The following is a 17,511-nucleotide window of genomic DNA, read 5'->3' on the forward strand; positions in this document are numbered from 1 at the left end:
TTTTTTTTTTTGATCACTAACAGATAAGCATGCAATTTATTAAGTCTACAGCTCAAACAATATTCAGTAACTTTGAAAACACTGGTAGAGTTAAAAACAAGCAGCGAAGTGGTCGCCCAAAGATACTACATCGTAGAGATGTAATCTTCATTTAAAAAGAAGTCAACAAAAACTCAAAAGTAAATACCACAAAATTGGCCAAAGAACTCGCAACAAGATCTGAAGTTATTGTTCATCCACGAACAATTCAAAGAACTTTAAATAATAATGGTAATTAAAGCAGAACTCCTCGTAAATTAGCGAACGGATCGCAAACTTCGTTTGGAATTCGCCCAAAGCACTTTGAAAAGGACATGGAATTCTGGAAGCGAGTTTTGTTCACTGATGCGTTGAAGTATAACATATTTGGAAGTGATGGGAGAGATAAAGTATGGCGCAAAACAAATACAGCAATGGATCCGAAAAACTTACTCGCTACAGTTATGCATGGTGTTGGCAGTGTGATGGTTTGGGGTACTTTCGCTGCTTCTGGAGCGGAAAAGTTAGTGTCTATTGAGGATAATATGGATCGTTTTCAGTACAAATCCATTTTGGAACAAAATTTAAGAGCATCCGTTGATATTTTAACTCTTGGTTAAAGTTGAATTTTTCAGCAAGATAGCTATCCGAAACATTGGTCTCAAATTGTGAAAGATTGGCTACTTTACCATGCCTTATGACAATTGTACACACCACCTCAAAGCCCGGACTTAAATGTTATTGAGCACGTGTGGGAAATTCTACAACGGAAGATCCGAAAACATCTTATTACTTGTGCACCAATGTTAAAGGAGAACCTTCCAGAAGAATGGCAAAATATAACGTCCGTAGAACTGGAAAATTTAGTTGCTTTGATGCCCAGACGCTTGTAGATGTCCGTGGTGGTCCAACGAAATATTGAATTTAATGAAAATTTGTATTTGCTGAAAAATGTTTATTTAGTGTACAGATAGATCGTATGTAGACTTTTGTCAACATATTTTTTTAATTTTTTGTGAATAAAAGTTAAATTAATTATAAATTTAGCGATATTTTTTTGTTATATTAATAAAAATGCATTTGAAATAAAACTGCATCATTACTTTTACTTATTATGGTTTAGAAGTCCGCGAGTTACGAAAATAATGGTCGTATGTAGAATTTTATCGGTCACTGTATATACCCTTGCCACTCATGGCGAAGGGTATAAAAAGTCTACCATATCTATCGCTCAAAAAATTATAAATTTAAGAACTTTATAATGGTCTGTAATAGAATATCTGATCAATATTGTTATACATATAAAATTCTACGCAAAGTAAAGAACAGAAAAGAAAGTTCCATTAAATTCCAGGATACTTCTAAAAAGTTTCCCTGTACATATGGTGTGATTTTCACTATCTTTTAGGCCAATTTCACTTTTCAATCAATTTCATTCATAAATTTACTAAATTTTCTAATATCAGTACATAAATTATTATATTTTGGTTGATTATTTTGTTTAATTTATTAAAGTCTAGTTTGTTTTTTTTTCTTCGTTAAATTAACGTCAATTATAGCAGTTAAGATAACCAAAAGAACATTTGGTATTATTTTGCAGTTTTTATATTTTTGTAATTTAATCAGTTTTCTTGAACTACATATAAATAATAAATAATTTTCTATTTTTAAAACACTTTGTTAGTTTTACAATATTTTCAATATAAAACTAGCACGGCCGAAGAACAAATTTAGTCCATTTTTAGACTCGAACACGTAGAGAGTAGGTCTAGTGGGTAATTGCAAAAAGTATTTCCAGAAAATGTTAAGAAAATTAATGTTGTTTGCCTTGTTGGCTGTAGCGGTCAATGGTTTGAATTTGCCAGGTGTGCCGGTGGATTTTGATCAAGATGACGAGACTCTTTCAGCAATTTCTCGTAAGTTAAAGTTTTAAGAAAAAAAGTGGATCCTTTTTTGAAAAAATCTTTCTTTTTTATGCTTTTGCTTTTAGAGGACATTGCCGATAAATTCTCCGAGGAATATATTAGATTCCTAGAAACTGGTGTGGAATCATCCATCTTAAAGCAACTCTCCACCCAATTGGCCAAATCGCACAGCAAAAAGGACATGTTCACCACAAGCATAGCCGAATTACATTCAGCCGATCAGTTCGTTATGTGCACCACCTGTCGTGCTGTGGCCAATGTTGCCGTCGAAACTTTCCGAGCTGAAGACGGTGAATTGAATGGCTCCAATGCTGAATCGAATACCAAAAAAATGGTTTTAGAATTGTGCAATCGTTTCCAAATTCAAACTCCAGAAGTGTGCAATGGTTTGGTGGACTTGAATTGGCCAATTTTGCATTACATTATCATGAACTCTTTGGCTGACACTCGCTCATTGTGTGGCACTTTACCCATAAGATTCTGTAAAGTTAAACAGGATAAGTTCAACTGGAGTGTTAAAGTTGACAAGAGCAAGGGTCTTTTAACGGCTCCCAAATCGAAAGTGCCTCAGAAAACTGATAACGATTTGAATATTGTGCAAATTACTGACATACATTTTGATCCCGATTATAAGGTAGGTGCTTCGGCGGAGTGTGAAGAACCCTTGTGTTGTCGTTTGAATCCAGAGGGTGGAGTGTCTGAATCCGCTAAGGCTGGCTACTGGAGTGATTATCGTTATTGTGATGCTCCTTTGCATATGGTTGAAAATGCTTTCGATCATGTCATGGAAACACATGAAAAGATTGATTACATCTATCAAACTGGTGATATTGTGCCACATAATGTCTGGACCACCTCTAAAGAAGGCAACAAAGCCATGTTGACTCAAATAAATGATTTGATGGCTGAGAAGTTCCCTGACATACAAATCTTCCCTTCTGTTGGCAACCATGAGCCACATCCTACCAATGTGTAAGTAAAAGAGAAAAACTGGTTTTATATCTAAATAATTTCTTGTTTTCTCTCAACTTAAAGTTTTGGCAATGAAGATGTACCCGCTGAATTAAATGTTTACTGGTTGTATGAACATTTATGGAGCAATTGGCAACGTTGGTTACCCGCCGAAGCTAAAGAAACCGTGTTGAAAGGTGGTTATTACACTGTCTCTCCCAAACCTGGTTTCCGCATCATTTCCTTGAACAACAATGATTGTTATATATACAATTGGTGGATCTATTTGGATGGTAGCGCCACCAGCCAACCTCAATTAGACTGGTTGCAAGAAACTCTATTGGCTGCCGAAAAAGCAGGTGAACATGTGCATATTTTGGCTCATATTCCTTCTGGAGAATCTGATTGCTGGACTGTGTGGGCTCGTGAATATAATCGTATTATTGAGCGCTACAGTCATATTATTGGTGGCATCTTTGGTGGTCATACTCACAAGGATGAAATGAATTTGCATTACTCCCAAAACGGTCATGCCATGGCTATTTACTGGAATGGTGGCAGTTTGACTTCATACTCTTTCAAGAATCCCAATTATAGAACCTATGACATAGAACCTTTAACTTATGTAAGCTTTCTTTTAATTTTTCTCTCTTAACCTACAAATTCTAACTTGTGCTAACTTTTTAGCAAGTTGTTGATCATCATACTTGGATCTTCAATGTGACTGAGGCCAATGAACTGGGTGCTCAAGCTACACCCAAATGGTTTAAGGAATATCAATTTACTGAATTTACCCAAGATTTAAGTCCGGCCGGTATTGATGCTCTATTTGAAAAGATGGCTGCTGAACCGGAAGTATTGCTGCAGGTGTGTTTAAATTTATTTTTAAATTATACATTTATAAAGTAAGCTAAATGTTATTATTTTAGTATTGGAAATATAAAATGACATCTGCTACTCCCCAATTGGAGGCTGGTTGTGATGAACGTTGCTTGTTAAACACCATTTGCCATTTGGTTAGAACTATCTATGATGAACCCGCCAGATGCAATGAATTGAAGGCGAAGTTAAAGGAATCATTAAATTATTAAAAATAATCAAGTTGTGATAAGATTTTTTAGAAATAGTAATTGTGAAGAAATATTTTAAAATACAATAAAACACTTTTGTACGAACTAGTTTTCCAGAAACTCAAATTACGCAATTTTTTTTCAAACAAATTTGGTGTAAAATTTAATAAACTCCAACTTTAACGATTTATTTTCATGGTAATTCAATTCAGAATTGGCATTCGCTATTTTGATAAATGATTGAAAAATGTAAAATTCATGTTCAGCTTGCACAAATTAGTAAGTAAAAAAAGAATTTCAAAAGAAATTATTCCAAAAAAAATTTTGAAAATTGATTATTTGAAAAGATAGAATGAAGGTTTTGCATTCGGCAAAAATAAATTGTATAAGATAGAGAAATAACAAAAATGCAAATAAAATAGTAAAAAAAAATATTTTTGTTATAAAATTCACACCATACTTAGATGAGGGCTGTTTTACTGAATATTTTACCATCAAAAAGTAATTTTCGTGAAAATCAAAGATAGAGGGTTTTGAATATAGGCCCCCGATATACATTTTTGAATTGGGTAATAATAAACTTTATCAAACCTCGTTCGTGTTGTGCATAAAACTGATTAATGTTCGTGCCTCGGGTATGTGTTTCATTCTCATTGGTCTATACGCAGTGTAAGAGATTACATTTATCATTAACGGCAGGTTACTTTTTAAAATCAAAGTTAAAGAATATCTAAACAAATCCATTGGTCTGTCCATCTAACTGGTTAGGTCGCAATTTATTTTGGCCCTAGGACGTAGACTAAAACATAGACCGTTTTTACCTAGCCACCATATAAATGTCTTTCCGAAATAGTTCTTAATTGGTCATAAATGTTTGAATATTGTACATAAATTGTAGACACTAATACCCCGGTTGGCGTCGCTAATTGTATTGATTTTCATTTAATTGGTTCCGAGATTAAAAATTTTAGCTGATTTAAACTGATTTTTCGGTACAAAAATTTTCATATTAACGACGCACATCGAAGTACAAACGACGCAACTTCGAAGACATGCGGCCCAAACTGAAGCCATGCGACGGAAACTGAAACAAAATCGATGCAACTTCGAAATCACAGACATTTTAAAAAGACGCAACTTCGAAACGCAGAACGAAGCGACTTAAACCGGGGTATTGGTGTAATTACAATTTAATTACTCGTGGAAACAAAAGGCTAAAATAATATCTGCGACAGGTTAACTGAATACAAAAAAGATCAGCATATAGATCAAGAAATTTTTGAACATTTCACAGCGGGATTTGTGCTCCACTCTGAGGTAAACCACAAAATAATTGTCTAATAACATGGGCATAATTTTTTCTGTTAACAAAAATTTATCTAAAAGCATATTTGTTCTTCTAAATAAATTTGTCTTTCACTTAAATGTGGCGTTTATAAATTGTACTATACTAATTATTTTTTTTCTGGTTTGACATACCTTTACTCCAATAACTTTTCATTAGGTCCACTGGTAATGCAGTTGATGTCTTCTTATTTTGGCCTAAGGTAGCTTGCTTTGTTTTTCTTTAGAATAATTTGTCACTATATCGCACAACTTGTTCTGTCTTATACACAATTTTTCCATTTTTAGTGTGATTATTATATCCAGTATCATGTTCTTTTTTTTTTTTTGTTAAATCCACTTTTTATTTGAAGGAAATCTCGTATCAATAAATTTTACCGGTATAAATAAAATCAGTTTATTTTAATATAAACACAAAACCGCAAAACATTAAATGCATTTTATGACTAGTATTTCCTCAATTAACATTTTGGTAAACATCTTAGCTAAGCCAATTGTCGGCTGTCAATTCCGTCACTATAAATTTTCAAATTATTTAATATTTGTCTTGACTGTTTAAAAATCAATCTGTTTAAAAATTGCATTTTTAATTTAAACACAACACCGGCAAACTTTAACCTCAATTTATGACTATTTCCTGAACCGTTAATTTAAATTATGAAATAATTTGGTAAGATTTTTAGCTAAGCCAAGCACCCAATTTGAAGGCTGTCAATTCCGGTTTCCTTTATTTATCATTTCCCTTCAAAATTGCCTTTTTAATTTAAACACAAAACCGGAAAACTCTAACTTCAATTTATGACTATTTCCTGAACCGTTAATTTAAATTTTCAAATAATTTGGTAAGATTTTTAGCTAAGCCAAGCACCCACTCTGATGGCTGTCAATTCCGGTTTCCTTCATTTGTACTTTTATCATTTCCCTTTTACACAATCTTTTGCATTTGCACAATGATATAGAAATTATAACAATTTTTACTCAATAATTTTTCTTATTTACACAAGATTTCTTAAACATATGTATGTATTCCGTATAACTATTACGCACCGCACTTTTTTTTAAATTAAATACTGAGTTTTACCAGTTTTTTTAAGAAATAAAAAATATCCAATAAGAACACTTGTCGACTGGCCGGTAAACCGCGAAAACTAAAGTTATTACACAGGGTGTTGCCAAAATCTATTGACATTTCATTTTGTTAGACACTTTATAGAGCTGTATTTCAGTCAATGGAAAATGTCATGTGCAAACAAAACAACAAACAACACTCAGTGTGTGTGAATGTAGTGGCTGCCGTAGTAGGAATTGCTGCAGGAGGAAGAGCAAACGAAAACGAAAAAAAAAAACATAATTTCGTACAAATAATTACAAAGCAATCGCAAGTGACGCCATTTTTTACATAAATCACACAATTTTATTCAGTTTTTAAAAAGAACAATAGACACAAAAAGAAAAATCCATATTCCAAAAGCCCTGGAAGCAAAGTGTGTATATGAAATAGTGTTTGATTTATTTAATTGTCGAGGCATTAACGAACAATAATTCATTCGTTTTTTTAATGAGTTTAATCAATTTCCTCAATCCCAAATTAAAACCCACGGTTGAGTGCGATGGCATCTGTGAAGATGGTTATGGTGTCTCCAACCTAATAGCCGACGATGCCGAACAGTTGCAGCGTGGCTTCATGGCCTTCTCGGTGAGCAAGCCACCGATTGAGATTGTCTTTGAATTCCCCAAGGCCATCGACTTGAAGGTGATTAAACTCTGGAACAGTCAGGGTGCTTTAAGGTCAACAGCATTTGAGCTGCACGGCAAATACGAGGGCATTTGGGAGCGTGTTGCGTATGTGCGTGATTTGGCCAAAGATGTCGATTCATTGACATTTTGCTATCAAAGTGACTACAGTTCGAAGAGTTCCGAACAGCAGTCGAGCGAGAAAGTGTTTTTCTTCAAGACAGCCCACAAAATGCTGTCAAACACCAACAGTATTAAATTGATTATACGTGCCACTCAAAATTGTGCACCAGTCTTGCGTAAGGTACAGGTATGGGGTTTGCCTGCTCGCTCACTGGACAAAGCCGATAGGGAGTTAGTCAAGAGTATATGGAATGAAATTACCAATCCCTATGATTATGGTGGCATGCGTCAGCGTGATGATGATGCCGGACAAAGATCACCATCGAGATCGATACCAGAATTGAATAAGGAATCATCGCTTAAAATACCGGAAGAGTTCCTAGATGCTATAACATGGGAACTGATGGTGAGTTAGAAAATGTTTGTTGAAAATAAAAGAAATCAGTTTGTTTGCATGTATCTTTAGTTTTAAGAGAAACAATTGTTGAAATAATAGAGAAAGAAAATCTTTAGTTTCGAAAAGTTATATTTTGTAAATGCGTTTACAAAAGAAAACTTTAATTTTTTATAATATTGATAAAATGTTAGGCTTTCTAATAAAATAAACAGCCCAATTATGAAAAAAAAATCCCCAGGAGTTTTTTCCATTTTCTTTTTTTTAACATAGAATTTGAATAGGGAAAAAAACTACCGGGGAATTTATTTTATAAAATCTTGCAATACATTTTCCAAAATTTTAATAATAAAGGGTATTTTTTTATGCCTGGCAGATCTTGCTAAAGGGTTAACTGTCAAACGAACTGTCCTCACTTTTTGACATTTAGGAACAGTATACTCTGGTAAATCATTATAAATAGATAGATACTTGAACAACGCTGCCAAATTATCCAAATATACTTTGAAAATCAGTTATAGATTTACATGCTTGTGGCATCATCGGACCTTATTTGTGACATACCATCAATTCAATGCCAAAGTGGTCGAAAATAGGACAGCCATGGTGGCCATATGCCCAAAATCATTTTCCAATGTTAGCCCTGTTTTTTGATTAAAAAAAATAATTGATAAAGATTTACTTTTGTGGAATTTATAACAATTTCAAGTTCCATCCGGCTTAAAAAAAACACATCTTAGAACTAGACATAACAATTCCAGAGCGACCACAAAAATAAATACTGGTAGTTTATTTAATTGCTTACTAATTACTAAATACATACATAAGTTAATTTTGCATACTGAAAGTATAACTCATTTACGTGAATATAATTTTGGAGAAAAAATTAAAATGGTAATATTTTTTGGAGCTAAAAATGGCAATAACTTGAAAAATTTCCCTATGGCTTTGGAAATTTTTACACTAATCGATGCAGAATTTCAAGCACTGCATAATACAGAAATAACGAATCATTGTTTTCGACTCAATTTTTTTCAATTTTCCAAAAAAAGTTCTGGACTTTCAGAACTAGTAAAACGATTGTTTCTTATCCCAACAAAGGCGTGATGCTCAAACAAATAAACAAACAAACTTACAAAGACATTTATATATTTATATAGATTATGATTCTTTTAATAAAGTGTATTTTATTACTGATTCATACTACAAACAAATATTTTATTTTAAATATAATTACATTTTACTTATTTATTTTCTTGTTCATTTAACAAAATTCTCTTCTTCAAATCACCACCCCAACGATATTTGTGCAAGTCACCCGTTTTAGCTTTAACACGATGACAAGGTATGAACATTGCAATATTATTGCTTCCTACAGCACTTGCCAATGCTCTAACAGCTTTGGGATTTCCAATCGCCACCGCCAACTCGCCATAAGTTCGTTCTTCGCCAAAAGGTATTTCCAGCAAGGTCGACCATACTTTCTTTTGAAAATCAGTGCCATTTAAAATCACACAAACTTCCTGCATTACTTTTTGCTCTGTCACATATTTGTCCCACACCTCCTTTGTTAATTTGTCATCGTGTTCAAGTTCTGAATTTGGCCAAAGTTTTTGCAAATCATTTGTAAATTTTTCCATAATTTTACCATTTGTAAAGTGGGCATAACAAATGTATAGATTTTTCTCTAGATAATAGGCAAGAAATAGCTGACCATATTTGAGAGTTTCAACGAAACCATAGTTTATTTTAGTGGGTGAAGTTGTAGAAATAATAGGTTTTATAATTATATTTTTGTACATTTTATTTAGTATTTATTTTACGCGCTTATTTTACGGAATGCGTTTGGGTTTATTGAGAACTAGATTGTTTGCTTTTTGTATAAATGTCAATTACATAGTATTTCGATTATTAGGGATGATAAATTGCGTATAAAAAAGTACTGTATAAATTATGATGAAATTGTTTGTGATAATAATAACTTAATTTCTACACAAATTTAAACCCTTGTAATTTTAAATGCTGGCAGTTGTATAACAACGACAAACAATTATGTTAATTATACCCTTCAATATGAGTGGCAAGGGTATATATCAATTTGTCATTCCGTTTGTGATTTCTACATTTTTCATTTGAGACCCCAGAAATGATATACATTCTGGATCGTCCGTCTTTCCTTCTGTATGTTGAAATCAATTTTGCGTAGCCCCCGGGAATTCTTCCGACTTGGTTGCCTTTTAAAATCGACAAAATCGGCCAATACATGGCTGAGATATAAGGAAAAAACCGGGACTACATCGACTTTAACCTATTTATACCCTACACCACCATAGTGGGAAGGGTATTATGCGTTTGTGCAGATGTGTGTAACGCCCAAAAATATTGGTCTAACACCCACCTAAAGTATACCGATCGACTTGGAATCATTTTCTGAATCGATTAAACGATGTCCGTCCGTCTGGCTGGCTGGTTGGTTGGTTGGCTGTCCATGTAAACCTTGTGCGCAGAGTACAGGTCGCAATTTTGAAGATATTTCTATAAAATTAGGTACATATCATTTTTTATTGAAACTGGCTGAAATCGGTCCATTATTTCACCTAGCCCCCATACAAATGTCCTCTCGAAATTGGACTTTATCGGTCATAAATGTTTAATTTATATAGGTATCTACACAAATTTCGCTTCAAATAAGTTTTATATATACAAAATTCATGTCACCAAATTTTGTTACGATCGGTCCATAATTAGTCATAGCTTCCGAAAATCACTTTAACGTGCTTAAATCACTTAAAAATGTTGGTATATACACAAAATTCAACATAAATAACTTTCATATAGACATAAATCACACGACCTAATTTCATGGTGATCGGTACATCATTGGTCATAGCTCCCATATAAGGCCCACTTCCGAAAATCACTCACGAATATAAATTATTGATATTTTAAAAGAAAAATATTTTTACTCATTTACTTGGACCATACTTTCTTACTTGTTTTGATCTACATATATCTGGATTACTAAGTCATTAAAATAGACAATATTGATATCTAATGATAGATATTTCAAAGTCCATTGCAACGATGTATATAAGGCTATAGTATATTGGACCTACAATAGGTCAAAATCGGGAAAAATATATGATTCGGCACAACCGAATATAGGACCCCTTTCACACTAGGCAATTTAGTTGCGCAAGTCTCTTGCCCAACACAAAACAGCATGTAAAATTTTCTTCTCCTTAACCCGACATTACCTCTTTCATCTACAAACACAAGAGACTTGCGCAACTAAATTGCCTAGTGTGAAAGGGGTCTAGCTCTCTTACTTGTTTTTCATTCGGCTCATTATCGATAGCTATGTCCGTATGTCTGTTTAAATCAGCTCAAATAAGTTACATACATGATCGATACATGAATATAACCGGTACAGTCCTTTTTCGGTTGCTATATAAATTTGGGAAAATCGGCCATCAATTGTTGATATATATCTGGATTATTAAGCAATTAACATAGACAATATGAATATATAATGAAAGACATTTCCAACGACGTATAAAATGCCATAGAAAATACGACCAACGATATATCAAAATCGGGGGAAAAGAAATTTTAACACGATTCCCGGGAAATTTAATTTTTCAATCCCGTTTCCTGGAAAAAATATTAAACGGGAAACTCCAAACCCTATTTGCATCCGACAGAACTTTTTTCCTGACCAAGAATTTTCGACATCATTACATTAATTTCATTTATTTTTATTAATTTATTTTATTTTTTGTTCATTTGACAAAATTTTCTTTTTCAACTCACTACCCGAACCATATTTGTACACATCATTACTGCTAGCTTTGACACGATGACATGGTATAAATATAGCAATATTATTACTACCAACAGCATTACCCACTGCTCTAGCAGCTTTTGGATTACCAATCATTGCTGCAACTTCGCCATAAGTGCGTTCCTCTCCAAAAGGAATACCCAGCAAGGCCGACCATACTTTCATCTGAAATTCACTGCCCTTTAACACTACATAAACGTCACGTGTTTCCTTTTGTTCTTGTAAATAATTACAAAATACTTCTGTTGTTTGTTTATTATCCTGAATACATTGCGATTGTGGCCAGGATTTTTGCAAATCAATTGCGAACTCTTCCAAAGTTTGTTTCAATGCAAATTGAAAACGGCAAATGTGTAGATGTTTTTCTTCCACATAATACGCTGTAAATATTTTACCATAATCAGGCGATTCAATGCAACCATAGTGTATTTTGTAGGGTGGATTTTTGGGAATTATGGGTTTAACTAAAGTATTTTTATACATTTTGTTTGATAAACTCCTATTGCGTGTATAACGGAGGTAATGTTTGTTTTTGTGCTCGACAAGTTTGTTTACTTTTGTGGGTATGTAAATAATTCGATAATTAGAGATGTTAACTTTGGTACTGTATAAACTAAATTTAGGACTGTGACCAAAATTAATTGAAAGAAGCTGAAATTTGACCCCATTTAAACTATGTACATTAGAGTGCTCCAAGATTGTATGGACGAAAAAAACTTTCTAGGTACAGGCCGTCCCCCCCTCTAGAATTGTTCTATGTATTGTAGAAACACGTTGTGTCAAATATTAGGATGATAGGATAACGTTAACTGGTGGCGCAACGACGCTGAAGTTTTGAGGTGCATTTACAAGGGGAAAATACGCAATTTTTTCAGTTTTTGTAAAAATTTTGCCATTAAATAATGACTTTTACAATTTAATTTAAAAGAATCGAAATGTGTACGTAATTGTCGTTATAATAAGATATAAAAGACAAACATTGGTGAAAAAATGTTAAAGTTATTAAAAAATCGCCAGGCCATTAACGTGTCTCATGCCACTAGAACAAGAAATTTATGAACAAAATTAACATATTTTGAGAAATATTAAAATAAAAGCTTATTTTTACTTAAAATATATCCATATTTACTTGTATATGAGTTTTTGTCCTCGTAGGATACCGTTAACCTATTCGCAGGTATGACCAAAAAAATTAAATTTTTTTAACGGCAGTTTCAAAACTCCAATTTCAAATTTTTAAAAATTTTGTTAAACAAATTTCAGAATTTTTTGATCATCACATGGGGATTTATTAACAACATAATAGGGAATAAAAGTGTGAAAAAAGTATGTCAATACCTCCTATAGTTTTTCCGTACCTGCGATATAAATTTTGCGATTTTCGAGAAAAACTAATTTTTTGGCCAAATTTTGGGGAATGACCAGAATTTCCTTACTGTAATGATTTTTAAGTAAAAGCTATTCAGAATAATATAGTACAGGTAATTTTAAATATAGTATGAAAGTTTTACTAAAATCGGAAAACTTTAACCCTTAAATCGTGAAGGTCAAAGGTCAATTTTTTCAATATTTGGAATTTCTCATGGAAAGATAGCGAAATATTATATATTTTTGGGCCGATTTTGATGAAACTTAAGAAAAATATAAAATGAAGTCTAGTATTCACAATAACAGTACAAAAATGGAAATTAACCCTTAATAGCACTTGGGGTCCAAATGACCCTCAACTTTTAAAATCACGAAAAACACATTAATTTTGACCCCAAGTACTCTTAAGGGTTAATTTCCATTTTTGTACTGTTATTGTGAATACTAGACTTCATTTTACATTTTTCTTAAGTTTCATCAAAATCGGCCCAAAAATATATAATATTTCGCTATCTTTCCATGAGAAATTCCATATATTGAAAAAATTGACCTTTGACCTTCACGATTTAAGGGTTAAAGTTTTCCGATTTTAGTAAAACTTTCATACTATATTTAAAATTACCTGGACTATATTATTCTGAATAGCTTTTACTTAAAAATCATTACAGTAAGGAAATTCTGGTCATTCCCCAAAATTTGGCCAAAAAATTAGTTTTTCTCGAAAATCGCAAAATTTATATCGCAGGTACGGAAAAACTATAGGAGGTATTGACATACTTTTTTCACATTATTATTCCCTATTATGTTGTTAATAAATTCCCATGTGATGATCAAAAAATTCTGAAATTTGTTTAACAAAATTTTTAAAAATTTGAAATTGGAGTTTTGAAACTGCCGTTAAAAAAATTTAATTTTTTTGGTCATACCTGCGAATAGGTTAACGGTATCCTACGAGGACAAAAACTCATATACAAGTAAATATGGATATATTTTAAGTAAAAATAAGCTTTTATTTTAATATTTCTCAAAATATGTTAATTTTGTTCATACATTTCTTGTTCTAGTGGCATGAGACACGTTAATGGCCTGGCGATTTTTTAATAACTTTAACATTTTTTCACCAATTTTTGTCTTTTATATCTTATTATAACGACAATTACGTACACATTTCGATTCTTTTAAATTAAATTGTTAAAGTCATTATTTAATGGCAAAATGTTTACAAAAACTGAAATAATTGCATATTTTCCCCTTATAAATGCACCTCAAAACTTCAGCGTCGTTGCGCCACCAGTTAACGTTATCCTATCATCCTAATATTTTACACAATATGTTTCTACAATACATAGAACAATTCTAGAGGGGGGGACGGTCAAAATTCGCAATTTTATTTTTTTGGAGCACTCTAATGTACATATATAAAAAAAAATTATTTGGTACATTTTGCAAATCTTTTAATAATAATGATCTAAAAATATTTTTCATAATTTGTATGAAAATTCATTTCAAATTAGAACTATATTTTATTTATGAATAATCAGTGTTTTTATATTTTTAAACCTTAAATAATTTTATCTTGCAGATCTTTCCAACCGTTTTACCATCCGGCAAAGTGGTCGATCAATCCACAATCGATAAGCACTCCGAAGAAGAAGCTAAATGGGGTCGTTTACCTTCGGATCCCTTTACAGGTCTTGAATTTACACCACATCGCAAGGCTATCTTGAATTTAGCCCTCAAAGCACGCATTGAAAAGTTCCTAATGGAGAATTCTGAACACTTTAAAACTGTACCACGTTCACTGGGCAGCTCACGAGTAAGACGCAGTAAAAATAGACATGCCTCGCAATTTGCTAGTCTCTGTCATCAACACACACCCGGTGTTTATTCATCTCTATCGAAAGCTTATAAAACTTCAGCCACAGCAACACTATCATCCGCAGACAGCAGCAGCACCATTGGTCTTATTGGCACAGCTGGCTCAAACTCGAAGTATGCTTTGCCAGCCAAACGTGCCCGACTTATGGAGTCAACAGCAATTGCCCCCTACACCACAATCACAGCCAGTAAATCCCGTCTAAACAAGAAATACACTACCTCGGTCACTTCCTCCACCACCTTAACTTCCTGCTCCAATCCCCTGCTGTTGACATCCACAGCTACCCAGACTTCTGCCACGGCAACAGCTTCATTCGCTAAATGTTCCACTTTAACCAGGGAAGCCAATGTTGCCAACACCACTACCACCAGCACTTCTGCCACAGCAACTTCCACCTCCTCCGGCATAGATCAGGCCATACAGCAAGCTTTACAGAAAATAACACGATTTTCACAATTGCCCCTGGCGCCCACACCACAGCCCGTGTGTTGTATTAAATGCCAGACCACAGAGTTTTCATACGAGATACAAACTTGTCGCCATTTGGTGTGTCGCGAGTGTTTGGTTACGCTTACGCGTGATGAAAAATGCATTTGTAGTATAACATTTCGTTCCTCGGATGTGGAACGTTATCATAAATTGTGAATGAATAGCAAGAAGAAGGAGGAGAATTAAATTTTTATTTTGTTTGTTTTTCTTAAAAAGGTTAAAAAAAACAGCAAAGCCAGCACACTTCCTACATAGGAGGAGGTTTTAAAGAGTATTATTTATATTTTTGTTTGCAAAAAGGTTTAGATATGTACACTTCCCATGCATTTTACTTTCAATAGAGTTTTTCTCAAAATTGCACAAATGAAATCATTATAAAGGTTAGATTAGCAGGTTGTCAATAGTAATGGATCTAATAGAGCAGCACAAAATTCAAAAGTTGTTGTCACCTAACTTTGATCAGCTTAAAAGTCAGCTGGAAAAACTGCATTAAACGTTTTTTTTAACAAATTCTTGGAATTCCATTGTACATTTTTAGCCTCCTCTCAAAAATTTAAGTACAATATTACTCACTGACATTTGTCTAAACGTATGAGAAGCACAAGAGATGACCTCAAATTTTACACATGAGTGCAAGGATAAAAAATCCAAATGAAATTGATTCGGACCTTATTAAAAATGTTAAATAATCCGCAGAGTAGTGCTGTGTTAGCTGAACCTAGACAAACATTTTATTTAATTTATTTGCTTTCATTAGTCGTCAATTTGTTTAATCTAGTTTATTGTCAAAAGCAGGTTACTTTTTTTCAAATAATTTTGTTTAAGCTTTAGAAAATAGATTTTTATTAAGATGGGATATATGAGACGTGGTTGCGCAAAATTATATTTGAAACAGGAAAGAACAAAGAAAGAGAATGAGCCTATAAAAATTTACTCAAAACTATTAAATTAAAATTGAGTGGAAGATTAGAAAAAGTGGCAGCATAAATGAAACATTTTAATGAAATAAATTTTCAATACTCAGAACTATTTAAATAAAATTGAATAAATGATAAAAAAAAAATATGGCAGCTGCAAAGAATATTATAGAATAGAAAACTTGCAATAACTAGGAATCTATTTTAATTGAAAAATCTTTCAAATTCGAATTTACGCAACCATGTTTAATATTACCGTGAATTGTAGTTGAGTTTTTTTTATAAGTAAAATATGCTGTAACTGAGTTTTTAGTTGGTTTATTTAAATAAAATTGTTTATTCATTATGTTTATATTATTTGTTTCTTAAATTATTAAAGAAATTAAAAAAAAGTGTTAAAATTAAAATAAAATAAAAAATATTCATACATTTAAATTTATTTTACTTAATTTGGAATTGTGCTAAAAATTTGTTAATTTTGTTTTTAAAACTCAGTTTAACAGTATATTTTGTGTAAACACACATTTTTTTGTTTAAACAATTTATCTCATATTCTACCACCGTGCATTAAAGCATAAATATTAATTATAATAATTTTTTTTTTTGAAAATAAAAACGTTCATTTATAATAGCTTTATTAAATTATTTTTAAAAACCTTTGTAATTTGTGTTTTTTTTTTACAACACTCTAAAATCAACAGTGCAAATTATCCATATACACACAAAATATAATTTTATGCTAATTTTCGTTTATTATTTCATTTAATACAGTTTAGTAGCAAGGTTTCTTTTACGTTAGAGTGACGAAGAATGAATAAGCGAGCGAACCAACAAGAAAACCCTCAAATAAATGAAACGTATGTTTCCTTAAATCAACCACAATTTAATTAATAAGTCAAACAGAAATCTAATAATTTGCTAAAACAAACATACATATAAACCATGTTATAAAATATATCATATATATTTTTTCATATAAACCTATTTTACATATACATAAAATACAAATAAATAAAGTTATAAAAAAAAATTAAGTAACATCATTAGCTGTTTAGAAATTTAACATACAATATAACAAACAATTCATCCGTATTTAAAATAATTAACAACTCATACAAACATATAATCTAATATATATATAGAAACCCATATAATTAGATTTATCATTATAATGCATACAACATACAACAATATTTGAATAAATATTAATAAACAATAATACAAATAAAATATCTATGAATAAAATCATATAGAAAACTTTAATATTTGCATATTTTTTATTTGAAATTTTACATGTGATAAGAAATTACACAGAGAAACACGACCTGAAAATTACACAGTGATACAAAACTAAACGATAAAATAAACAGAGATTCTCATGTAGCAATTCTCATTCCCACGACAGCCGGTTCTACATACCGGAATGACCCGAAGATCTTCGGCAAAGGGCTGCCA

The 17,511-nt window shown here is 32.1% G+C and overlaps 2 protein-coding genes across 2 annotated transcripts; both read left to right on the forward strand.

The window, feature by feature from the left end:
- Positions 1-1,769: 1,769 nt before the first annotated feature.
- On the forward strand, positions 1,770-4,051 carry LOC135963381 (sphingomyelin phosphodiesterase-like). Its single transcript, XM_065515212.1, has 5 exons — positions 1,770-1,934; positions 2,009-2,915; positions 2,979-3,519; positions 3,582-3,761; positions 3,824-4,051. Exons 1-5 carry the CDS (start codon positions 1,820-1,822, stop codon positions 3,983-3,985), a joined length of 1,905 nt encoding a protein of 634 aa, XP_065371284.1. The 5' UTR covers positions 1,770-1,819; the 3' UTR covers positions 3,986-4,051.
- A 2,530-nt stretch (positions 4,052-6,581) lies between these two features.
- On the forward strand, positions 6,582-17,319 carry LOC135963382 (RING finger protein 37). Its single transcript, XM_065515213.1, has 2 exons — positions 6,582-7,571; positions 14,354-17,319. Exons 1-2 carry the CDS (start codon positions 6,867-6,869, stop codon positions 15,293-15,295), a joined length of 1,647 nt encoding a protein of 548 aa, XP_065371285.1. The 5' UTR covers positions 6,582-6,866; the 3' UTR covers positions 15,296-17,319.
- The last annotated feature ends 192 nt before the right edge of the window (positions 17,320-17,511 follow it).

The sequence above is a fragment of the Calliphora vicina genome, chromosome 1 (assembly GCF_958450345.1).
Source record: "Calliphora vicina chromosome 1, idCalVici1.1, whole genome shotgun sequence".
NCBI classification, from domain to species: domain Eukaryota; kingdom Metazoa; phylum Arthropoda; class Insecta; order Diptera; family Calliphoridae; genus Calliphora; species Calliphora vicina.

Excerpts from the sequence above, each read along its gene's own strand:
- LOC135963381 (XM_065515212.1), top strand. The coding sequence starts at position 1,820 with ATGTTAAGAAAATTAATGTTGTTTGCCTTGTTGGCTGTAGCGGTCAAT. Across the intron at positions 1,935-2,008 it reads GACTCTTTCAGCAATTTCTC|AGGACATTGCCGATAAATTC; the intron begins GTAAGTTAAAGT and ends TTTTGCTTTTAG. Across the intron at positions 3,520-3,581 it reads ACATAGAACCTTTAACTTAT|CAAGTTGTTGATCATCATAC; the intron begins GTAAGCTTTCTT and ends CTAACTTTTTAG.
- LOC135963382 (XM_065515213.1), top strand. The coding sequence starts at position 6,867 with ATGAGTTTAATCAATTTCCTCAATCCCAAATTAAAACCCACGGTTGAG. Across the intron at positions 7,572-14,353 it reads CTATAACATGGGAACTGATG|ATCTTTCCAACCGTTTTACC; the intron begins GTGAGTTAGAAA and ends TTTATCTTGCAG.